The 25,902-nt window shown below is 39.1% G+C and overlaps 1 protein-coding gene across 7 annotated transcripts in view; it reads right to left on the bottom strand.

The window, feature by feature from the left end:
- NFAT5 (nuclear factor of activated T cells 5) overlaps positions 1 to 25,902 on the bottom strand; it is a 138,180-nt gene that overhangs the window by 56,468 nt on the left and 55,810 nt on the right. For 2 of the 7 annotated variants that reach the window (XM_034788543.1, XM_034788542.1), the window contains exons 2-4: positions 22,750 to 22,875; positions 7,593 to 8,151; positions 2,198 to 2,390 (exon numbers count right to left, since the gene is read on the bottom strand). In XM_034788543.1, coding sequence (XP_034644434.1) covers positions 2,198 to 2,390; positions 7,593 to 8,151; positions 22,750 to 22,807 — 810 coding nt within the window. In that variant the 5' untranslated portion in view covers positions 22,808 to 22,875. Of the gene's footprint in view, positions 1 to 2,197; positions 2,391 to 4,140; positions 4,293 to 7,592; positions 8,152 to 8,610; positions 8,673 to 22,749; positions 22,877 to 25,902 lie in introns of those variants that run through there. The other 5 variants (XM_034788545.1, XM_034788544.1, XM_034788546.1 and 2 more) reach the window with 5 other exon arrangements.

The raw sequence follows: 25,902 nt of genomic DNA on the forward strand, positions 1-25,902 counted from the left end.
GCTGCCACTCATGCTGGGCCTGGGGCAGCTGCCTGTGCCAGCCTAGGTGATTTTGTTACCACTGCTTCCTGGGTGCTCTCTGTGTCAAGGAGGGATGGCGGCAGGAAACCCTGCCTTAGCTTGAGAAGGGCCTGGGTCTCCACAGAACAGAGACAGATCTCCACCAAGGCATTCAGTCACTAGGGAGGTGCTGGAGACAGTTTCTGATTTTCCTTCTCTACTTGGCCTTTTCCACTATGCTGCAGGGGAAGCATATCTATAGGGGTGAGCAGGAGGCATGGAGAGTCCCAATAACTATAAGGAGAAAAGGAATCCCCTCTGCTGATAAAGGCAGACCCTGAAAGCCTGGAGATGTAAGCCTTTCTTCCCACCTCTTCTCTTCTTTGCCTTTGTTCTGAAGCAGGGAGGAGCTGGTCTGCCTGCCTGCAGCTAAGAAAGCAGATGAAAAATTGGCAGTTTCTCAGAGGTGGAGCCACTGCTCTCCTGGCATTGACTGACCAGTTCAGGATGTCTCCTTGGCTACATATAGCAGAGACCCAGTGTAATGGATCTGTGGAACTCATTCTGAATAAGGATTGAAGATTTAAAGAGATGGAGAAACCACCAGTTCTCTGGGTAGTTTATTTCAATGGTTAATCAATCAGAGCCTTATTTCAGTTTTTAACTTCCAGCCATTAATTCTTATTCTGCTAGATCAGGGATCAGCAACCTTTGGCATGCGGCACGTGCCCCTTCCCACAGCCTCCATTGGCCTGGGATGGTGAACCACGGCCAGTGGGAGCCGCGATCGCACATACCTGCGGACGCAGCAAATAAACAAATCGGCCGGGCCGATTGCCAAAGGTTGCCGATTCCTGTGCTAGATTAAAGAGCCCATTAGCGTCTGGTATTTTGTCCACAGGAAGATACTTGTACACCAGAGGTGGGCAAACTATGGCCCGCTGGCCACATCCGGCCCGTGGGACCATCCTGCCCGGCCCCTCCCCTGCTGTCCCACTTCCCCTGCAGTCACGCTGCCACACAGGCAGCGCTCTGGGTGGTGGGGTTGCGTGCTCCTGCCAAGCAGAGCGGCAGCGTGTCTGGCTCTGGCCGGGCAGTGCAGCTGCCAGACATGCTGCTCTGAGCAGCATGGTAAGGGGGCTGGGAGTTGGATAAGGGGAGGGAGGTCCCAGGGGGCAGTCAGGGGACAGGGGGCAATTGAATGGGGCAGAGATTCTGGGGGGCGGTAAGGGGATGGGGGGGTTGGATAAGCGTGGGAGTCCCCGGGGGGCCTGTCAGGGGGTGGGGTGGGGGGGTGGATAGGGGTCAGAGCAGTCAGGGGACTGGGAGCAGAGGGGATGAATAGGGGGTGGGGTCCCGGGGGCGGTTAGGGGTGAGGGGTCCCGGGAAGGGGTGGTTAGGGGACAAGGAGCAGGGGGAGTTGGATGGGTCAGGGATTCTGAGGGGGGCAGTCAGGGGGTGGGAAGTGGGAGGGGTCAGATAGGGGGCAGGGCCAGGCTGTTTGGGGAGGCACAGCCTTCCCTACCCAGCCCTCCATACAGTTTTGCAACCCCAATGTGGCCCTCAGGCCAAAAAGTTGCCCACCCCTGTTGTACACTGTAATCAAGCAAGCGCTAAATCTTCTTTTTGAGAAGTTAAATTGATTGTGCTCCTTAAGTCTCTCAGGGTGTGTCTAGACAGCAACTGGGAGTGAGCCTCCCAGCCCAGGTAGACAGACTCATGCTAGCCGCTAAAAATAGCCGTGTGGACTTTGGGTTCCAGCAGAGAATCAGGCTAGCTACCTGAGCAGTAGCCCACACAACCCCCATGTCTTGAGCTCTGGTTGCTAGACAGAGCGTCCCCCACACAGCTATTTTTCAGTGCGCTAGCCTGAGCTCTGCTAGCACAAGTCTGTCTATCCGCACCACAAGGTTCACTTCCAGTTGCAGTATAGACATGCCTGCACTGTAAGACATTTTGTCCAGCCCTCAATTCATTTTTGTGGCTCTTCTCTGCACCCTCTCTAATTTTGCAAAGCCTTCTTTTTAAAATGTGGATTCCAAAACCGGATGCTGTATTCCAGTAACAGTCTAACCAATGAGCCACACAGAGGTCAATTCACTTCTTTGCTCCTACTCTCTATTCCCGTATATACATCCAAGGATGACATTAACCCTTTTCCCCACAGCATTGCCATCTACTACTAGAAACAGACTACCTTTACAGTGGGAAAACCTTGTTGTGTCCTGTCTTTCACTGAGCCTCGGCTGCCCTCAGTCAAGTACCGAGCTCTGTGCTGGGTCTCCGGCTGTACCACAATCTTCAGCTCTTTGCCTTCACTTTTAGTAGGATACTGACCACACAACATCGGGCTCTTCTTCCCTCCGGCTCCTTTCTGGCTTTCTGATGCTCTGAGAAGTCAAAGCAGACCATTGAGAACATGTTAAAAGAAGTTCCCATATAAAAAAAAAAAAAAAATCAATGCAAAGGGCCATAGATAAAACAAATAAATTGGCAGGTGAAATATTTATAAGAGCAAATGTTTAAGGTAGACTTGTCTCACTGACAGAGAAGGAACCCTGGAGGGTAAGGCAGAACAACGCTTCCCTGTCTCCTCCATTCTATGAAAATATGAACTGTTTTTCACATAAATAGCAAAGGGGAAACCAATTCGCGTTACCAGAATAAGTTAATAATAGGAGGAAGGCACATAGCCAATCCTCTCCCCAGTATATTGTATAATCAGAAAATGTAGGCAAAATGATATGCATATTTGTAATATGACCTAAAAGCTCAACAGAATTAAGGTTAAATTATATAAATTTCTTCTTTGATAGAAAAACAGCCTCATGCCTGTCTCCTCCTGAATTTGCATGACCATGCAAGTTCACAACTACTATTTGGCAATTTCTGTCAGATCAAATTGAGAAATTTATATGAAAAAGCGGTTTCAAAAGTATTTTGCTTGAGCAGAGGTGCCATAATTGCACTGACTTTAAAAGAAATGCAGTGCATGCAACAAGACCATCTTTTCCCAGGTGTGTGGTCTCCAAATGTACTGTATCTTGTGATCAGTTCCATAATTAAAACCTGAATGAAGAAGCCCTCCAAAGTATAACACTTCACAATCAATTTTTTTGTCCATTTTAAAGGATCAAGAAAGAATGTCTCACTGACCTTATCCAGTGGAAGTTTGTAGAATATCATGAACCCAAGTCTGCTAAACACATTTACCAATAGTGAACAGAACTATTCCCCTGGCAACTAGGGTTGGCTGGGAGATGCCTTAATCAGTTTATGCAGAATGTAAGCTTTAACTTTATCAACAATTAGTTTCTGCATTTATGGATGTGAAGAAACCCTTCTAAATGCCAACTAGCCAGTGTTGCCTTCTTGAGTGCGTGAATAGCCTGAAATAAGGGAAAGGTGTGAGATTCTTAAGGAATGCTGTTTCAAGGCACCTCATTAGTAATTTGGCTGGGGAAGGAAAGGAATGGAAATCTCTTCTTCCTCAAGGCCACTCACTGATGGTGGACCTATTTCCTGGAAACTTGGCCAGCCTTAAGCCTGGAGAGGCTATTTGCATTCTGATTAGAAGAGATGATGGCCCATGGATTTACACAATGGTGGATCTGCAAAGTATCACCCAGCCTGAAATTCTCACTGTACAATACCACAGAGCAAGGCTCCATAGTCTACAGGAAATGCACATCTTCTTCACAGGTTTCCTCAACTCCTTGCCTAACCCCTGTATAGCTAAACCACAGTAGTTTTGCTACAAGACAGGCCTTCATTGCTGTAGAAGAGGTTGCAAGTTTTTCCCTTAATACTTCTACATATCTGATTTTCCACAAGGTTTCATCCATCATGCTCTCACCTACACCAAACCTTGCAAGACCCTTGAACACTCGCAACAAGTATGAATAATCTTCTGACTAAGGATCTAGTGGATGATTTATCAAGGGCTGCAGAAACTTAATTTTGTGTGTTTATGAAATTTAACCTCTCAAGACTCAAACTGTCGTATGAGCCTGTTTTTTATTCATTCTGAACATAGAATCCCAAAGTGCTTCACCAGACCTGTTTTGTAGGCTTGTTTTCAAATTAAAAGAAAAAATGTAGAACTTAGAGGTTATAAAAGCATACAAATTGCAATAGTACCATTTTATGGTAAGAAATCCTCATGGTTCAGCTTCAGTGTAGCCAAACAGGCTGTTACCACAAAAACCCCTTCAGTTTTATTTTCATCCAGCTTTTTTATTCTACAGAAATCCTCTTCCAGTTGGGACAATGTACACAAGTTCAATGAAACACTAAGTAAACAAATGTAGAGAGCAGTATGATTTACATTACTGGCCTAGTTAACCAAAAATACTAACTACATTCAAGGTTTTTAGATTATCAATTCTCCATATTTTCTGTTAGGAACTTATTCCAGTATACTAGCAGTTGAAAGACAGATGTTAAGTTTTGAGTCAGTACATTTTCTCTGCTTTTCATGACATCCAGAATTTTAAATCATGTAATTAAACATGGGAATCAGAAAAGGAATGTTAAGCAATTTAATCATCATGAAAGTATAGTCATATTGTTCAGAGCTCTGAGACTGGGATTCACATTTCTTTGCCTTTACAGCTTACCTAATTACCTATAATGTCACAAGAGAATTCTCAATGCAGAAACATATGGGTTACACATTTTGATCTCTCACACTCAGAATTCCAGCTAAACAGATTACTGAAGGAGACTTAAAGATCATAGAAATTTTGATGGGAAGAACGAACAGACATGTGACATATTAAAAGAATATACACATTTAATACTTTGTCCTCCCTTGACTACCTATGTGTTTTCTTTCATTATTCTACTTTTGAATCCTGAGTTACCTTGCTTGGTAACATACTCTCATATACTGTGTTATTTTTGTTTGAAGAGGTACTGGTTGCCAATTATTTGGAATATTTTCCCCTTAAGAGTCTCTTGAAATTATGGTTATCATTTTCAATCTAATTAGCTATAGTAGAGAGGAATTTTAAATATTTAACTGGAATCCCTCTCATTTGTCCCTGTTCCCAACTATAAAGGAGAGCTGGTATTTCTACACTGTCCTTCTAAATTCAGTTACCTTTTACTCCCAGAATCAGTGGCATTCCATTTTCCATGCCTGTGCAAACAGCAACAGCAATATTTTCCATATACTAATTTATTAATTAACTTAACGGGTATCAGAACCAAACAAATCATTCTGACTGGCATGGTCATTCAAATGAACTGCCGAAGCCAAATGCTTTTATTAGAATACATTCCATGACGCCCACTCAATATCTCAACGTTCTATTTTTGTTTTATTTGTTTCTTCATTTTCTCCTGATAATTTAAAATGTGCGCCATCTGAACCACAGCTGGTCCAAATGAAGACTTGAGACTAATAGTGAGACAGAGACTTGGCATGATTCCAATGGAAGAACAGGAATCCTCCTGTTTGCCCTGAAAAATCATTAAAAAAAATCAAAGCCTTTTAAAAAAGCTTTCACAAACTCTCTTCGCAGTTTCTATGGAAGTGGGTTTTTTTCCCCCCTAGCTCTGACAGAAGATTAGAAGTCTCTTCTGAGGCAGCTAGTATTTCCATTGCATGAACTAGTGTATATAACAAGTGTCATCACCCTCCCTTTTCTCCTGAAGCCAAAATGTGAGTCAACTAGCTTGGCTGAGCTCCACTAGGCAGAAAGGCAAAACAAACAAACAAACAAAAACGCACTACAGTCAATCCTACAATCTGTGTTTGCAGTGCTGCATCTCTGTACTCTAGATGTACATGTCCCCCCCCACCCCCCATTTCCATATACTACCCACTTCTGATACTAAAGCATCTACTTTTAACTCGAATCTGCTACCTGGAACTTTATCAAAGTTTTTCTTACAATCTAGATATATTGTATAATGCATACTACTATAATCAACCTTGTCCCCAATGTTCTAAAAGCTTAAGGCTATATAAACATAACCTTTCCTTTATTAATGCATGCTGCTTAGCTCCTGATATGGTAGTAATGAACATTTTGCTAGCTTCTTCATTATTAACGCTACAGAGGTCATACGTCTGTAGCTTACTAAGCCTGCGCTCCCTGTCTGGAGAAAACTTCTACGCACACACAATTCTTGTCTACAGGAAGAGCACTTCTTTCCATGGTAACTGATAATTGCCTTCTTTCCTGTAAGCTTGGTGCAACCTTGTTTTCTAGCTTTCCAAACAACGTTTTTATTAATTTGAGACGCTACAAATCAATTTTTAAGACTTAATATTTCACAGTATTATAACTTTTTCCTGGTGAACTTATCGCCAGGATGTTGGACTGTTTCACTGATACGTCTAGACCATTTGTGGTAAACAGACACAAAAAATTGTTCCATTGATTAAGTACTTTTTTGCAGAAGGCAGGAGAAAAAGACTGGGTGGCAATATTTACTCTACATCCTTTGGTGAGCCTGGTTCTCATCTTACCAAATGAGATCTACCATGAAGCTGCAGACCACTCTGGAGAGTTTCTTAGAATCACTTTCTCAAAGCAACATTTTAAGTATGGAACTGCAATGACCCAGGGAATACAGACAAAAGGCTGTTTCCCTTAGGAATATGAAAAGTTCATCTTTCCAGTCAGTCATATTTTAATGTTCACCATTCCAGTGATGAACATTAGAACACATTGCAAGCACATACATAAAAGTAAAAAATAAATCTACCCACTTGACTGCAGTATAAAAATAAGTACTAAAGAAGCCACAGGTAAAAAAACAAACAAAAAACCCCCAACAAACTACTGTAAACTCATGGAGGTTTTCTCTCTCTAAAGCAACTACTGAAATGTATTTAGTAAACAGTGTGAAGTGGTAGAGATGAGAGAACACCACCCAGGCGTGCCCACACACAAACACACACATGCACACAACCCAGAAGCACAGAGAGAAACAGGATTAGAGATTTATTTCTGAAAATCAATACAGAAGTGAGTTCACATGAAAAACAAAATTTGGTTCAGCATATAATCTTAACATTTTATCAAACAAAAAGTGAAAGACGTGTTAATTTAAATGCTGAAAAATCTTAACAAGCAATTAACTTCTATATCCATCGCTCTCTCTATTTGATAAATAGAAAGAGAGAGACAGACAGAAGCAGACAAAATGTATCAACTGAGATCCTCACATAAAAATCTGAACAAGGTATTTTTAGGAAGACAGTGTAGAACAGTTCTAAAATCTCTTCAGTACTTATAGCTCTTTTTAAATAGACTTTTTACAGATGGAGCCATAGAATTAACAAGTTTCCTATCCTTTGGGAATCTCAATCCATTGGGGAAAAAAGCTTGGATAATCTCACCAGTACTGGACTGAATCACTAAGCCTAGAATATGTTATATTACAATAAATCTTAGCTTTACTTCTCTGTAAAGCTTAGCAATTTTAGAATAAACTTATGAGCTAAGATATAAAAGGGAAGGAGAGGCTGTGTTTATGTGAAAACCTGAGTAGAACACTTGAGAAAAATCAGGAATATGTTTTATTAGCTTGGTGTTACATATGGTGATAGAACTTTAAAAAATGTAGATACCAACCCATTTCCTGCTTTTGAGTTGCCTTTGCTGTCCGTGCTGAGCTGAGAAAGGACATAGTGAGGAGCTTTGGCACTGTCGGCATCAAATATATCCATGCTGGATCCTTCACAATCTCGACGTTTGATCCCTGGCCTCTGCTTTGGATTTCGTTTGCGTGATTTACGTGGCACCTCAGTGTTATCATTGTAGGAACTGGTGCTCATGTTACTGAAGTTGGAGGGGGAATCCTCCATCCACATAATGCAGCTCTGCTCTGATTCCAATCCACACCCTTCATCTTGGCAGGACATCTGACTGTTATCCAGCAAATCCTCAGGTGGTGGTGAGATGTACAGGACTGTATGTCTCTTCGGCATTGACTGTTGCTGCTGGATTGTGTTACTGGTTAACTGCTTTTCACTTACCCCTCGGTTACTTACCCCCACGGCTGAGGAGCAGCTCTCCACTTGCATAGCCTTGCTGTCGGTGACTGAGGTAGAGTAAATGGTAGGACTGGAAGAGGTGGTAAAGGAGCTGCAAGCACCGCCCATGGAGGAAGAGGAGGGAGCTGAAGAAGCATCTGCGGTGTATAATTCAGAAGTAAATACAAGATACATGTTTGCACCTGTGCTGGCTATAGCAGTCCCATTGAAATAATGTGATTTGTGAACTGATTTTTCCCCCAAATGAAAATTTGGAATTTGGTAAGTTTGAGAATGTAAATGCTTCAAGCAATACAAGGTCTAAGCAATACAATATTATTTTTGAAGTGTCCAAATGGTACTTAAACTTAAACATAATCAGTTATGTTTTTAGTTAACTAAGTCATAAAAAAGGCTGCAAGCAAACAACAAGGCTTTTATTGCTTCAACTGGACTAATCATTTGAGCGTAAGCCATTTTATATAAAACAATGGAAACCCCAATGCAAAATGTATGCTTGTAGTCCACATTCAATGCCAATTAAACCATTCATTATTAGAATTTTTTGAAAAGACGGGACTGTGCTTAGCCACAAAATATTAAAATAAGTTTCTAACCTATGAAGCAGAGAACTACAGGTCATTTTTAATGCAGACACTCCCTGCTTCAGAGGCAAATCCTGGAATAAAAATATGAGAAAATAAATGAGAAAATTGCTGCTGATTCCAGATATCAATTATAAAATGAGAAATAAAATATAAAATCAAATGAATTGTAGGCAAAATGGAACTGGTACCAGTCACTATGATATGGGTTGTTTACTGTGTAGGTTCAGAACGGGGACAAAACTGATTTGTACCATTCTTAGCATGGAAAGATAAAAGGCCACTAGGAACTCAGAGGCTGAAGAAGTCAGCATCAGATTACATACCCCCATCTCCCAGGAACTTGTTAACTGGTCTCCTTAAATACAGAGAGTTAAAAGCCATATAGAACCAATGAGGTGACATAACTCTTAGTTCAATCATGCCTCAGTGTCCTCAGGGACATTAACAGGGTCCTACTCCTACCTACCCACCTACTCTAGCAAAAATTATTTGACTAACTAAACTGGGAACCCTATAGATCAGACTGCCCTTGAGACAGGAAAGCAGGGCTGAGGGTTCAACAACAAAACAAACAAACAAACAAACAAAAAACAAAAAAAAAAACAGATTTTTGAAGAGCAACAGGATCATTTCTACTAAAGATTTTTTTTTAAGGAAATCTCTCAAAACTTGACATATCAATCAGCAAGTGAGCAAAAAGAAAGAAGGTTAAAATTCAAGTAGATGTTTTCGATGATAGCAGCTCATTGCAGAACAACTCACAGAACTTTATGTTTTACATTAGATTGTAAGCCCTCCAGGGAAGGAGCTATTTTCTTCCGTTTTTATAGTGCTGACCAAATCAAAACTCAAGCAACAAATACCACCACCACCACAAACTTCAATGGGAAATAAGCCTACACTGGAATATCATAGTTAAATAGTCATTACTGCAGTATTAAGGGTAATATCTGCTGTAAGGAGGAAGTCAGGTTTTTTGGGGTGTTTTAAATCCAAAGGCAGGAGTCTCTGATAAGCCACTCAAATGATGAAATTATTTCCATAATGTGGAAATGCAATTAATTAATCTGTATTCTAACCATCTTGGACCACTCTCAGGAAATCTCAGAAAATTAAAAAAAGGGGGGAAAACATTTTTTTGTTTAACCATGAAGTGAATATTTATTTTCAGGTATGGTAAAAATGAGAAAACCATAAAAAAAAACCAGTGTATTTGGTAATTAAAATTGAAGCATCAGAACCATATGAAGAGTAATTAAAAATGAAGGTTGTTTTTAAAACAAACAACTTAATTGGATGTTTTTCTATTCTAAGTGAAATGAAAAATAATCCCTATCTGTGGTTAAGTTTTAAGAGAAATTTAGTTGTCAGTACTGTTTATCAATAAATTACTCTTTCAGCTATGTAGAAAGAGACTCCCTTCCTCCACCTCCTGGACAAGCTGAATGATACCAGTTCCATTTTCCAGTTTGTTCCTTGGTAAATGTAGTGGCTGAAGCTGGAGGATTCAGTCACTGTGAACTGCATTCAAATTTAAGGATAAATTTATCTGTTTTGTAGCATGCATTAATACAATGCTTCTTCTTTAGAAACATTTACAAAATTGGAAAAAACTTCTTCATCTAGATATTAATTTCAGTGACAATATTTAGGAGCTGATTTGCAACCACTTTGAGTTGAGAAAGATTGTTACCATACATGTTTTTACCTTGTTTTGTTAGCAACAACAGCATTAGTTTCTATTTAGTATTTGTAAACTCAACCACATAGAAATAAAAGTGTGCAGCACACACACAGCATGTGTGCTGCACGCAGGGTTTGCAAGTGGAATACATGAAGCATACAGCAATAATGCTGTAGACTTGTCCTGCTACACAGCAACATTTTCCCTTCTTAGGTATCAATCCGTTTACAAATTAAACTAAACGCCACGCACAACAGAATGCAGAATATGAACATGTCACGGATCTCTGCCCATGACAAAGACTTTAACTGGAGTAATAAACAATTACACAGCTGACCCTTGAGTCAGATAGCAAAGTTCTAAAATTGGGATGAAGGTGATCACCCTTCTGCAGAATTTAGTGTTAAGGATTACTTGTGAAAATGTTTTGTAGCAAATATTAAAGTAAACGTTAAATGAGCTCTTCTAAAGAAGCATTCATGTGAAAAACCAAAGCAGCAGAATTTAGCACTTTATACATGTAAGTCTGCATTGGGACAGGTACACCAAATGGTGATCATATCCTGCATTTAAAATAGAAATCCTAGAAACCCAACAGATGAATTTTACCTTAATTTTTGTGGAAAAACTATTTAAACACAAAGCTAAATAGCTGGTAACACCAAGACTGTCTGAGGTCACCAGCGAACACTATTTCAAACTTTAATCATAAATACTACCAAGTTCCAAAACAAATTTCCTCCGTATTTTTAAGATAATTTGAAGGAAATATATCTTCTCCTAGAGGGACCAGTTGCACTGTATTCCAATTAGCAGGGATGCCCTGTGTATCGGTAACGTGGGAAACAAATGGTAAACTAAACGGATACTGTTTAATACAATCCAAATATCCTTCTCTTTTGCTATATATTCTCAAAAGTATTCAAATATCATCCATTAATATGCAACTGTTAAAATATGTATAGCTTTGTAAGGTTCAGTGTGTTTCTTATCATACCCCAAACATATACAAAAAGCAGCATGAGGATCACGCCAATCAAAGAAGCAGATCATTTATTTTCTGCCCTTATACAAAAACAGGCAAATTTGCAATGTATTTTTGAGGCTAAATCAGTGTAAATGTACTTTCTAAACATTTCAAGTTATCCCACTAGTAATAATGATGCAACTATTTCATGTTTACAGGTAGAGCCAATAGGTCTCCAGCCAATTCATCTTCTTCCTAGTTTAAAGAGTAAACAACTAGGATCTGCCAGGTATGAATTCATGAAGTTACTATAATGAATAACAAACCAACATATTTTACAGAATTTCATTTTGTTTTTTTAAATTCTAAATATATTTGGAGCCAGTGACAATCTATGCATACATCTGATACACAAAAGGGATCCCTTGGTTGAATATGCTGCATTTAAACATTCTTTATTCTAAGTTTTCAATACTTTAATCTTCATTGGTCCTGTTTTAAAACTTGAGAGCATTTTTCCATTTCCTACTTTTTGACAAATTATCCAACAGAAAAAGGAATTGTTCCCAAGAGTACAGGAATTGAGCATACAACAACCAGAATGTCAGAAAAACCTCACTTGTGTCCTGGAAAATTAGAGTACAAACACAGGCCTTTCCCAATTTAAGCATTTTCTTTTTGACTTAGAGTGTAAATTATTCACCATAGAGACACATTAGGCTGCTATTTTTATCTGATAGCTTAGTTACCTGTGCTTTGACAGTGCTTACCAAACCCCACAAATATAAATTTTGTTTACACCTCTACCCCGATATAATGCGACCCGATAGAACACGAATTTGGATATAATGCGGTAAAGCAGTGCTCCAGGGGGCGGGGCTGCGCACTTCGGTGGATCAAAGCAAGTTCGATATAACGCGGTTTCACCTATAACGCGGTAAGATTTTTTTCGCTCCCGAGGACAGCGTTATATCAGGGTAGAGGTGTACTTAGATATTGTTACTATATTCTGTATTTGCACAATTGAAATAAAGACTGAATATTAATAAGACTTAGCTACAGTTTTCTTAAAATTATTTTAGAATTACATTATTATATAAGCCAAGTGAATTTTTTGATGGGGTATGCAGCCACAGGACCATAAAAGCAAATAAAACAGGTCTGAAAGTGTATTTAAATCCTTTCAGATTAGAGTATGGTGGGTCATTGTTAGAAACTAAAGCCCTTTGAGCGATTCTGAAAATCACCTCTACTCCGTATGAAATTAGGAGAAATGAAGAAACTAACTTACATAATCTGTTGCCTCCGCTCCTGCAAATATTTCTCCAAAAAGCCAAAAAGATTGATACAGAACAAGCAGTTTAACACAAGGCACTTCCTGTTCTCTTTCAGGTAACACAATTTACACATTAATAGTCAGATGCAATTCTATAGTTTGTATATGAAAGAATTTAAACTAACCAAGAATTGTAACTTAACGTATTTGGTCAGTGCTGGAGTTTATAATGTAAATCAAGAAAGAACACCTATTTCTCTGCACTATTTCTAGAAGGACTGATGCATAATTTCCAGTTGGTCATGGCATTAGTTCACCCATATCTGCTTCCAACAGGCTGAAAGCTGCCTATTAGTCCCAACTGCCCATCTCACTTTCAGGGCAGTAAAGCAGTATTATTTTCATAGCCTCTTCTTTCTACGAATTGGAATAATTTAGGTTCTTTCTGAAAATAAAAAGCAGCCAGAAAGCAGGCAGTGGGAAAAGGGGATGCAGTGCCCATGTGGCACAAATGCATGCTACCAAATTCACAGGCTAGTATCAGGAAGAGTGGAATGCATGGCAAAGAGCATCCCCATGTGCAAATTAGTGCAGGATTTTGTTTTACAATTTGTTTATTGAAAAGGAAAGAAACATTAGCTACTGAATTACTGACTAAGACCACGTTATATAATTCTGTGAAATCAAACAAGACTTTCAGCCTTTAAAATAATTATGGGGGGCGGGATGATCACTGCTTGCCCTGGAGGGAGTTGCAGTCTTTAAAAATAGTTTAGGAAGAGCCAATCCTTGTTCCATGAAATCCTTGTTCACTCTCTTCACAGAAATCCTTCAATACTACAAAGGATTCACAATCCCTCAAAAAGAAACAAATGCCTTACTACCGACATTTAAAACATGCCCCTATCTTGCAATGCGAGTCACATCCCACAGTGGAAATTGCAAGATTTCAAACGTAATTATGTGAGAGACCTTTTGTTTTTTTAAGTATTCCAACCCCCTGTGCATGGTCACTATATATAAGAAGTCATTAAGAACTCTCCTTATTTTTCAGGGCCTAGCATGTATGCCATGCGGTCCACTACAGGCTGTTAGAAAACAATTGGTGACAAAAATGAAAATTCAAACAACACACAGGGTGAAGTTTGGGACATTTATAGGTAAGGCCCTACTTAACTTGCAATACTGTGGAAATTGCAGATTCCACAATATTAGGTTTCCACTGCAATTCTGACAGCCCCCCGTTCTCAGCCCCGGGACCCTGACAGCAGAAAAATCACAGAAAAATAATAATGGACTTTATTACTGCAAATAAGGTCCATATTACTTTTTTGCAATTTTCCATGTCTTGTCTGCAACTCAGCCACAATTTTTTGACAATCATCCCGCAATTCAAGTGGGGCCTTATTTATAGGCCTCATGCACAGAGTATGGCCCTCTATGAATGTTATTTATACACCTTACATGTTATATTCTTGGCAATATTTGACTTTTTCAGAATAAAACAGAAGGATACTACATACAAAATTTCCAGCATCAACCCTGGTGTTGCCAAAGGTTTAAAAGTTATGAACCAGAACTTACAAAGTGGCTGCAAACCTGCTTTTAACACCTCATATGCCAACTTTGGGTTTCTACTTTTCTTCTTTTAGTATTACTGATGTAAAGTCAAAAACTTTACAAAAAAAGTTTAGTTTTCAATCAATCCACTATTTAGAAACAAAAAAGAAAGAAAAAAGACTTATGAAGAAGTCTGAAAACAAGACCGACCTATACCCTGGGTGAGATTGGATGGGTTAAGTGTCTCTGGCACTATTTGTCTTCACTATTGACAGACACTGTCACAACCCACCACACGATGCCTGTCTCTGAATGGCGGAGCTAGAATGCAAGTTAAGTATTAATAGAGAAAACAACTAGCATCCCAGTAAATATAATCAAGCAATCCAATTCACCAGTTATTAAAAAATAGTCACACAGATTAAAGATAGGCTAATTATTTTAATTTACAATAAGTCCAAAACAGTTTCAATTCCCTTACAATTACATGCTGAAACAAGCAGTACTTTATACCTAGATTAAATACATCATTCAATCTGTTTTTATATAAACACCACCAATTATTTACACTCAGGTTTAAAGATACAAAAGTAGTAATTTCTTACCTGCAACTTTTTTTGTTAGTGGTTCTCATCCACCAATTCAGTTTAGTAGGTTTTCCCACTCAGAGTGGTGTCAGAGGCAATCAAGCAAGTCAGGCAGAATTCTACACCTCCTCAGCTGCTCCCTCTTCCAGCTCTCACCTTTCATCTCCCCAAATTCCTGACATAATCAAACCATCTTAAAAGGAATAATTCTGTAATGTCTTGACTGGTGGATCAGAATTACGAAAAACATCTCCGGGTAGGAAATTATCCCTTCTGTTCCTCAAATCCACCAGTTCCTTTCAAAAATGTAGTAATGTTGTGCTGGACTAAGTGAGGTTTTTATACCACTATGACAAGGAATTTCTCCCCAGTAATTACACACTAGGTTTGTCCTATTTTTCCTGTGTTTGTTTCTGCATTATTTGATAATAAGAATGGTGCATTTTCATAATGAACTAATGCCAAAACTTTCTTAATGGGTGGGCTTTATTGCTTATACATCAGTCAAGAGAAGGCTGAAAGCAACTTTGGACTAGAACAGAAATAGGAATTAGTAGACCTAAAGGTCTACTACTTATTCCACTGTATTTTTAGAACTTAGAGGGAACATATAGAGGCAACAGAAATTTTGATTAAATCGAAAGTGTTTTTGTGAGAAACTTTCCTTTCTTCAACTCTCCCAGTACATATCTACACACTATCACCATTACACACAGAATTCAGAATAAGGGAACATCATTGCCTTAACTGCCACCAAGCTAATTAGACACTGGCCTCTCCTGGACTGTTGAAACTATCTTCAAAATAGTGTGTACCTAGAAGTGACATACTGGGAAGGGGAGTGCAGTTTAGAAATACCTTGCATTACAACAGTGCTCTGAGGCCCCAGTATGTTAAGCACTGTACTATCACATAGTCAGAGGCAGACCTTGGCCTAAAAAGCTTTACAATGTATATTAACCTTGTAAAAAAAGAGAAGCAGTTAATATTTCTTGGCTGAAACAAACCTGCTATAGATAGTTTTTCCTCAAAGCTGTGCATTCTCTGAAGTTTGTCCCCCTTGAAATTCCCTCCCCTGAAACATACGGAAAGGCACTTCCCGATCATTCATCTGTTGTGTTGTGATTGAAGTGATGGTTTTCTGCATAGCTGATTATGAACCGCAAGAATTGAAAGCTTTCCAAGACTTTGGACACCAGACCAAAACCAGATCGAGCTTTTTATTTCTCATAATCAAGTCAACAAATGACATCATAAACCTGCTATGTTAGCACTCATATCACCTTTGAAGATTCTGGTAACTGCTTCCAGATCAAAGGAAAGGACCAGTGACTGACACTGGCAATGAAGTCCACCTAGAATAAATACGATAAATTTCTGCTATTGGTATATGGAAATAAACAAAAGAAAGGATGATGTCCTGGGTCCAATTCTGCAAAAACTCAGTTTCCATTTTCAAACTTTATTTGCAATTAACTGATTTGGATATTTTAGTATGAGTATTACCCAAAAGCTTCTTCATCTTTATAGATGAAGAAAATGAACCTAACCCTTAGAGTATGGTTGCAAGAGGGGACAAATGATTAATTGTATGGCTCTTGTATTAATTAACAAATGAGCAGCAAAATATCATTTTCAGAATTAAATGTACAAAAATGATTACTCCAAGAATTATGGAGGCCCCCCCGCCACAAGAGAAGTTAAATTACCTCTTTAAACCTGCCTCCTTATATACCATTTTAAAGAAAGGAACAATCCATATATCCCTAGCTGTAGTATAAATGTAACTGTTTAGCAAATTCAGCACTACTGTAGATGTTTCAATTAGCCCACTCCACAGGGACAAACTTTCTAAGATGTAGAAGTATTATTCCTTTTGTTCAGAATACCAGATTCCACCTGCTCCATAATACCTCATATCCCGTGGATGGCAGCTGACAGAATCCCACAGATCATACTTTTTTTTTTTTTTAAGTGGGGAAAGACATAAGAAGAATGTGCAATCAGAATTATCTTCAGGGAAAATTTGATCTAACAGGTCTATGCTACTCTCTCTCAAGATACCAATATCATTTATTTTTGTATATTATTCTTACCAAAACATTACTCAACCTGTTTGATTACATTCTATATATGCAATTTAAGAGGGTTCTGTAAACAAGCTTCAGGGATGTGGAATTTGTGTCCCAGTGTTTACTATAAGAAAACAAAATGATTGTTTTATTAGAGCTAGGAAAGTTGAGATGGGAATTGAAAACAGCCAGAAAACCAAATTAGATGCAGGAAGGTTGTTCATAATGGTGGTGAGGAAAAAATATGGAAGAAGGATCTATTCCCACAGTGGCAAAATGGGAACAAGAGATCAAAAAGAGACACTGGAAAGGATGCATTCCTTACTGCACCCCAAAGATTTGCAAACTGTCCTTTGTTAAGATTCTACTGGAAGGAGAAGGAACAGGACTACAGCTGGCAGTCAAGATGCTCCCTTTAGATTTTCTATGCAAGTGTAGAGAGGATTTTATTGTACATACTAATTCAGAGAACAGGTTCACCCTTCACATTTACCTTTCAAAAAGCAATACAGTTTAAAGTGCTTAGGAACAGGGGCTCTTGTATTTGAAGTATTCCAAACAGAAGATGACAGAGGGCTTTTGACTTGCTACTAGAAAGGAACACAAGAGAAGAGACTTAGATTAGCATTTTGAATAGAAAGATAAAGGCTTGTTTAAATCAGTTTCGTACAAACCCATGTCCTCCAAATGTGAAAAATCTCATCAACATCTGAGAAATACAACTGAAGAATCAGGCACCTTCTCCTACAAAGGTTTGAAAATGCTCATGCCAGGAACATCAAAAGTGTGGGTTCCTGGAGCTCCAGCTGCTGATCTATGCAAGTGATCAACTCCAACTATAGCCTAGATTGAGACTGCTTTGTCATCTCGGTCTGCAATCAAAAGATCCTAGTAAATGATCCATATTTCCTGTTAGTAATATGCTCGTGCTGGCTAACGTTACTCTTTTTCCTGCCCTCTGGATGAAGATGCTCCCACATGCAGCAGTCTATACAATGAGCTCACAATGCTAGTCCTTAGTGCTGATGCATATAGGGAGCCCCTTTTCCTCCTCCTATTTTCTGGAAGTGTGATGGAACTAGGTTCCTGAGAAAGAAGCTGAGGATATCAATGTTGCAGCACAAAATTCTGGATTCCTCGTTGGTTATACTTGCCTGATTGACATTCAAAGAGTGGGTAAAACTCTTCATCTGAATTGATGAATATGAGATACACATTGTGTTGCTTATATTAAAATTATCAAAATGTGTTAATGAAAATCCAACTATCCTGACTCAGTTTTAATATTTTTAAACTGACCTGTAAGTTGTAAAACAAATGTTAAATGGTAGAACTAGAAGTCTGTTTCTGTCAGGCCCTCATACCTGAAAACAGCCCATCCTGCTCCTCCAAAAATCTGAAGAGTTAGCTGCAGCAAGATTTTTATGCAATGCATTTACATGGAACAAAACCTCAGAGCAAATCATCTGATGGAAAACCCTACAGTAATCTGATTTTCAGCCAGATACTGTGTCACCCTGTGGCTAGGGAAGCAGAAAACAAATTATGTTAAATCTTAAAGGAGGAAAAAAAAAAAAAAAAAAAAAAAAACCTCTGATCACTCCCTATGATTTAATCATCTCATTGCTTCTAGTGAAGTGCACCTGCATCATTTTATTTATTTATTTTTACACTACATACTTAAATGCTAGACGTATTTCTAGTTAACTCCATCTCTTAAAAAAATAACAATGTATTTAATGGGCTCACCTACAGTGATGTAGGTTTAGACTTATAACATTACAAAATACATTATAGTTTTAGGATAAATAAGATAGCACACAAAAGATTTACACAAAACACTGGAAAGAACAAACTGGCTTATGATAGTGGAACTCTAAGATGCCAAGGTCACCTTTCTTCCCAACTTTACCATTTCAACAACGTCAGCCACTTGAATGTGTGTCTGTTCTTTTACTAACCACTTTTCAAAAGTGACAATCAGATGAGTGAACGGCCAATCTTGTTTTTTTTAAATTAAATATAAATACACACACACACCTCTTTCTCTCTCTACAATACACACAGGGAGCCTGGAGTGACCTTCCCACTTTTTTGCCTATTAACAGAAAAGAGCCTCATCCAAGCAGACTCCTTATACTGCAAGAGTCAGAACCAGCTATGACAGCTGCCTGAAGAGATTGCAGCAACCCTAAGACAATTGGGGCATATAATAGAGAGGGGTGCACCCAAAAAGGAGCTAGTGCAGCACAGAGGAAGACTGCTCCTTCCAAAGAAGGAGAAATAGCAGCCTTCTGACTGAAGCACCTGTGCTCCCTTTCTTTGGGAACCTGGAGAATTTTGGGTACAGGGGGAGAAACAAACTCCTCCTTCACAAGAATTGAGAGAACACTGAAGAGAGTGCTGGGCAAGTGTAATCCACCACAACTGGAAACTATGGTTCCCCTGGGAATAGGAGAATCAGTCTGTCCAAAACATTCAAAAAGAAGGCATGTGTAATGCTCTAGGCAAGCCCAGCCTGGGCTCCGGTCTACTAACTCCAGCCCTAAGTATAAACTTCCCAGACCTCCCACTAAAGCTGGACTACTGTGCTCACCTCCCTGCAGACGTTTGGTCAAGGGGAAAGACGGAAGGCAGAGTCTGAGTATCCCCAGCCCAGGATCCATCTCTTTGCACTGGACAAATCCTACATGCTCAGAGAGGGATCTGTGGAGGAGATGGTGGGGAGGACAAGAGACTCGGGCCTCATCTCACCTCCCAGCGGCAGATCAGAAGTCTGCTTGGAGGGACTGCAGCAGGGCCATCGGCACCAATGCAGCAGTAGGAGCATGATCAGGGATCTTGTGGCAACACTAGTAACCAGCCCACTGCGTCCAGGGCAGAGCCTCACACTCACTTCTCCACTCTCTCCTATTGTTTGTGGAGAGGGCTGTTTCTTCTCCTGTTGCCAGCTTCCAAATGGGGCAGTCACAAGTCAGGTCCAAAATTTACCAGACTACTCCAAACAACCTCTCCCAATCGTGGGGACAAAGGGGGTGTTTCTTCCCCCACAACCTCCAAAACTGTCCCAAGTTTGCAGGGGAAAGAGACACGGGTGCTCCTGGTCAGCCCCCCACACCTTTGGTTCTTTTGGGAAGAGAAGCCTTCTCCCAAACTGCACCAGATGGTAGAGGCAAAGAGGGGAAGAACACTGCCACTGCTACGTATTACACCAGGGGTCGGCAACCATTCAGAAGTGGTGTGCTGAGTCTTCATTTATTTGCTCTGATTTAAGGTTTTGCATGCCAGTAAACATTTTAATGTTTTTAGAAGGTCTCTTTCTATAAGTCTATAATATATAACTAAACTATTGTTGTATGTAAAGTAAATAAGGTTTTTTAAATGTTTAAGAAGCTTCATTTAAAATTAAATTAAAATGCAGAGCCCCCCGGACTGGTGGCCAGGATCTGGACAGTGTGTGGGTCACTGAAAATCAGCTCGTGTACCATAGGTTGCTTACCCTTGTATTACACGAACAGTAGATTCACTTGCATTGTCTGTTTTATCCTTCTGTTGACTCCTGTCACATCCTGAAAGTGTAGCCTGGGATTTTCACCAAAGGTCTAAGGGAATTAGTCACCTAACTGGCACTGAAAGTCAATTAGATATGGGCACATAACTCCATTAGGTTTCTTTGAAAGGCCCAGCCATAAACTCTTTGGGTTATGGACTATCACAGTTGTTACATGTGTGCACATCACTGACTGGGGCTGATCACTGACTGGGGCTTCAAGGTACTAATGATACACTATTTAAAATACCAAGATTCAATCCTTCAGACACTCACTTTTATGGCAGGTGACAGCAGCAATGAGATCCACACTTTAATGTTTTATACTAATTTTTAACAAAGTTTATATAACCTAAGCTGTGAAATTTTTTACCATCTTTACAATCAAGTATGCCACTTTTGATCCAGCTTTTTAACTGCACCCTGTGAAATCTAAAAACCCAATTGGCTTCTCACAATGCTGATGCAGAGGAATCTTCATCAGAAAGTGACATTAAAGACCCCTTTTAGTACAGTGAACATGGAACCTTCTTCCAGTGTTTACAAATAAACCTCTGATCTACATTATTTTCTTTCAGTTTTCTTTAAAGGAAAGAACATAAGGCCATACTGGGTCACACCAAAGATCCATCTAGCCCAGTATCCTGTCTTCTAACAGTGGCCAATGCCAGGTGCGTCAGAGGGAACGAACAGACCAGGTAATCATCAAGTGATCCATCCCCTCTCGCCCATCCCCAGCTTCTGGCAAACAAAGGCTAGAGACCATCCCTGCCCACCCTGGCTAATAGCCATTGATGGACCTGTCCTCCATTAATTTATTTAGTTCTTTTTTTGAACCCTGTTATAGTCTTGAAGTGTCAATGCTGCAGAGGATCTGGATTGACTATCAGCAGATGCTAAAAACCTAGCAGGAACAGACATTTAGTTCTGTTTATCTAAACTCAAATGCTCAGAAATTGTCTCAGTAAAGGTACACACATAATTAGCGGTTACATTTCTGTGGATTTAACTGTAACAGTTTTTTTTAAATCTATTTTTCTACAACAGTGCTCAGTTGTTGCTGTACCTTTGAACCAGATTCATTATTAAGAACGGAGCTAAAATTTCTTGTATTTTAAAATCTCTTAGAATCAAACACTTGTAAAAGAAATTACCACGTTTTATAAATCTCATGACTAGCAAGCTCCACAGTACACAATTAAATCCACAGACTCTGTTAGAAAACGTCTGGCAAAACATGAACGGTGATCAGTGCTGTAAGTTTCTCTTACAGATTTAAACCTTTTCAGCATCCAACCAGGAAGTCTGTTTATTGCACTGTGCACTTCTGGGGCATGTTTTTATATAGATGGTTAATGCACATGAATCTACAGCAAAAGCTGCATAATGCAGCTACCAGCACCCCCAGCTCAAACATTAATTTTCTAGAACATCAACTGATGTTCAACACACCACTCTCAAACTTAATATAATGTTATAAAGATTACAGGGATCCAGTTATTCAAGAAATCTCAGCCCATTAGAGAAGAGGTATAAGCCATAGGCACAATGATTGGTTTGCCTTTTTGCTAAAGTGAAACTGCTTACCAAAGAGTTCCAGCGATACACTAGCACTCTGGAGAGCACTGGTGCCAATCTCACAGATCAAAACTTTATCCTTAGCAATGGACTAACTTTTCCTTATTTCGTTTTTTAAAAACAAAGGTCAATAAAAGGGACTTTATGCTTTAAGTTTAAAATATTCTGCATAAGGAGATGATCTTAGTATTTTGTAAATAAATACAGTTTAAGTGTCATGTCCCACACTTTCTCCAAAATGACACATTGTAAAAAGAAATGTGCTTAATTTTCTAAACTGTGTACCTAATCTAAATTGTACTTGCAGACATTTTTGATAAATATGAAATCACATTAACTAGTTATTTATGTTTTAATATGCAATAAAAAGATTACAGTACATGCAACAATGGAAAATATATATAAAGTGTGGTTTAATCCTGAGAGCTTCTTCAGGCCATACAAAGGAAAACATGGTATTTTTCTTCCTATAGCCTTATAAAAGACTTAAGGCCAAAATACCATCTCATATTCTATCTTCTGTGCTAGGTGGAATTCATTATTTTACAGTTCCAAATTGGTGCCTACCATATCTGAAGAGAAGAGTGCATTCTAGGAGTTAGTACACACTTATGGTTTTGAAGAATGTACCAGTGGGAAAAGCACAGTATTACATTTCTTGCTTATAAGTATATTATGAACGTAATGCAAGTATGATTAAGGTAAAATTTTCTTGTAATGCAGATCACTTAGTTTGATTGTTAGAAGTCTCCTAGAATGAGCTCTCATTTATTTCTTCATAATCGTCTCAGACTCCAAACTTTGCCGGCACTGTTCATGTTGGCCAGAATACTACACATCTTAAAGATATAACTGAGCAAAGTGGAATGCTTACCAGCAGCAACTACAGCTGGAGGAGGCGAACCTGCCTCACCACCACTTGTTTGGCTCATGGATGCTACAGATGTTTCTCTGGAGGGTGGTAACTGCAACTCCTTTGGGAGGAGGTCATAGACAGATTCTGAGAGGGGAAAAAAAGGGAGAAGAGAGGTTTAAACACAGAGATCAACTGTCATTTTTGTAAACATGGATTATATTAAAGATTTTAGTCTAGGAATATAGACCATCGATGTGGCATCTCAAGAAGCTTCATAAGAAGTTGTGTAGGCAAATTTCTTTGAGATCACTGACCCATAGAATCAAGTTGATTTTAAAAAAATTAAACTTAAAATATACAAGTTTTCAAGACTGAGCAAATTTGCATTTTCCCTTTCAAGGCACAGAGTGACCATCTATGAACCTGCAACACATATGGGTGCCTTTGAAACAACGCAGATGATGAAACCCAGAACAAAGTACCTGAGATCTGGAGACAAAACTACTCTCAGTATTCAAGCAGTGGAAATAGCTTCCAATGGAGAACAGACTAATATTTAGGAAATAATATAAAACCTTCCTATTTAATAATTTTTTTTCACCATAACCAGAACGATGGTCACAACATATATCATCCCTTCCCTCCCCCCCCGCCAAAAAAAGAAAAGAAAAGAAAAAAAACCTACCCCAAACAAAGATTCTATAAACCGAAAAGATATCAGAAAAGAGCCAGAACCCACTAGAGATGCTGTTTTATGTGGAAGGCCCTCAGACTCTACGGTAATGTATGGCAGTATAAATAATAAGTATTTTTGTGAATGTATCTGTTGTAAAACAGTTATGGCTGCTACACACGACATGCCTGACACAAAACCACAACAGCAAAGTTTAAGTCACCTAACACCAAATTCACTCTGCTTTTCCATGTTTACTGCTGATTCAAAGGTAAACTATTCTCCTGTAATCACAATTATTTAAAATGAGCCCCATAATAAAAGCTGCCACTGCATTCAGACAATAAGAATATGCCATCAATCTACTTTACAGTACATTTATTAGCACATTTTGTAAAGCTAGAAGCATGGGTCTTTAGTAAGATATTAACACACAAGTATAGAGCCAACTCTACAAAAGTGATGCACAAATGCATATCATTACTGTTTCATGCACCCAATTTAGGCGTACAAATACTCTGATGTACACATGCAAATGCGATTTACATGTACATTCCAAAATGCCAGAAAAACCTTGTCTTCACCTTATCAGGATACTTATATGCCTAAGCCAGATATGTGTAAAATTCTATATGCATTATTGAAAAATTGTCTGACAACAATCATGCTGTCCAATCAAACCTAAAGTAATCAAGACTTGCACAGCATTTCTTCTGTAAGAGGAACTTCATTTAACTATGAAAGTACAGTCAGGCTGACAATGCAACTGACTAAAAACCTCTATCCAGAGTCAATTCTATAATGAATGGCATACATAGATGTTCAAGAAAAAAAAAATTGGGAAATCTAACCCTGAATAACTATAAGACATGTATAGCAATTGCTTATCATGTCCTCAACCTCAGAAACTCACTAAATGGGGCAGAGTGAAGAAACTCCTACTAATTATTTGGATAGTAAATGGCATGTGAATAAGAAAGTTACTTATCTTCATAATTGGAGGTTCTTGGAGATATGTAGTCCCTATCTGTATTCCGCTGTGGATATGGATGCGCTCCATGCACCTGGAGCCACAGAATCTTGAAAGCAGCGTCTGTTGGGCCACGCATTTGCCCTTGCTTTCCTGGTGCTTCCAACCAAAGAAGCAACGGGTGGGGTGGATCAACATCCACCCCAATTCTTTCTATACCGTGAATCCAAAGATGGTCCAAAGGAGACAGGAAGGACGACAGGTAGTAGAATACAGCTAGGGACCATACATGTAGAAAATCCTCCAGTTATGAAGGTAAGTAACTTTCTTTTTTTCTTCGAATGCTGGTCCCAATGTGTATTCCACTGTGGGTGACTGACAAGAAGTACTCATATAGGAGGGTGTGAAGAGGCAGGTGGCAGAACTGTTTGAAGAACTGTCATTCCAAAGGATGAGTCAATGAAAGAGTCAGTCTTAAAGCATAATGCCTCGCAAACATGTGGATGGAAATTGATCATCAGTAGAGGTATGGTGGAGTCTCCCATAGGGAGCTCAAATATTCCCGTTCTAGGCATCCCCTTTTTATAATGTGATTCTGTCTATACCTACATTCAGCACATGTCCATAAAAATGTAACTCTCTTTTCCCTTATTGGTCTCGGTCCCCTGGAAACTTAAGGATCCCCCAATTTTCTATAGACTGTGTAAATTCCTTCATTCTCATTAACATTGACGCACAACCTGTATACTGTGGTTAAGACATGTCGGAGACAGATGTGCCTTTACAGTATTTTTATGATGTTATATTAATCTTCTGAGTAATTTTTCACAATCGTACCTCTTTTCCCATAATCTTAGGGCATCGGATTATTTTCTGGTCACTTATGTCATTATTTCTTGTCTCCAAGTCCTAAAATAGCTAAGCTAAAAGTCTTACAGGCCTCAACCTACAGGTTCTTGTGTTTCAGCTGGTCTTACTCATGTCTAATACTTGGTTCCTCTAAATACTGATCAATCTTATACTTTTATAATCCTACAAATTAACTCTAATTAACATACAATGAATATATATAATATAACATATTGATTAATCATATCACATAATAAATGGATAATAAACTAAAATCATTGGCTACACCAGGATGTAAGTGCAAAGAGCCCGTCTCTATATGGAATATAGCGTAAGGTGTATCTGCCATCCGAGATGAGCGAAGTAGCATTTTCTAGTGGAATCCTTTCTACTATTAATAAGGATGCTTTGTACAGCTTCAGAGTATGAATGTTCTAGAACTGATGCCAATTCAAAAACCACACTCTGAGATGGAATGGTTGAGGATTGGGATGTCTGATTTTGCCCTTCCCATGGATCAGAAGATCAGAAAAAAGGTGAATGTTGACTGGTGACTGAGATGACTTACATAGGAGACTTGGGAACCAAAATTGTTTGGGTCAGTTAGGGGTGATGAGGATGACTTTTGTCCTGTCTTGATGAGTCTTCCATAAGGGGCTTGGGGGTAGGGATTCCCCCG

This window comes from Trachemys scripta, chromosome 13 (genome assembly GCF_013100865.1).
Source record: "Trachemys scripta elegans isolate TJP31775 chromosome 13, CAS_Tse_1.0, whole genome shotgun sequence".
Lineage (NCBI taxonomy): Eukaryota > Metazoa > Chordata > Testudines > Emydidae > Trachemys > Trachemys scripta.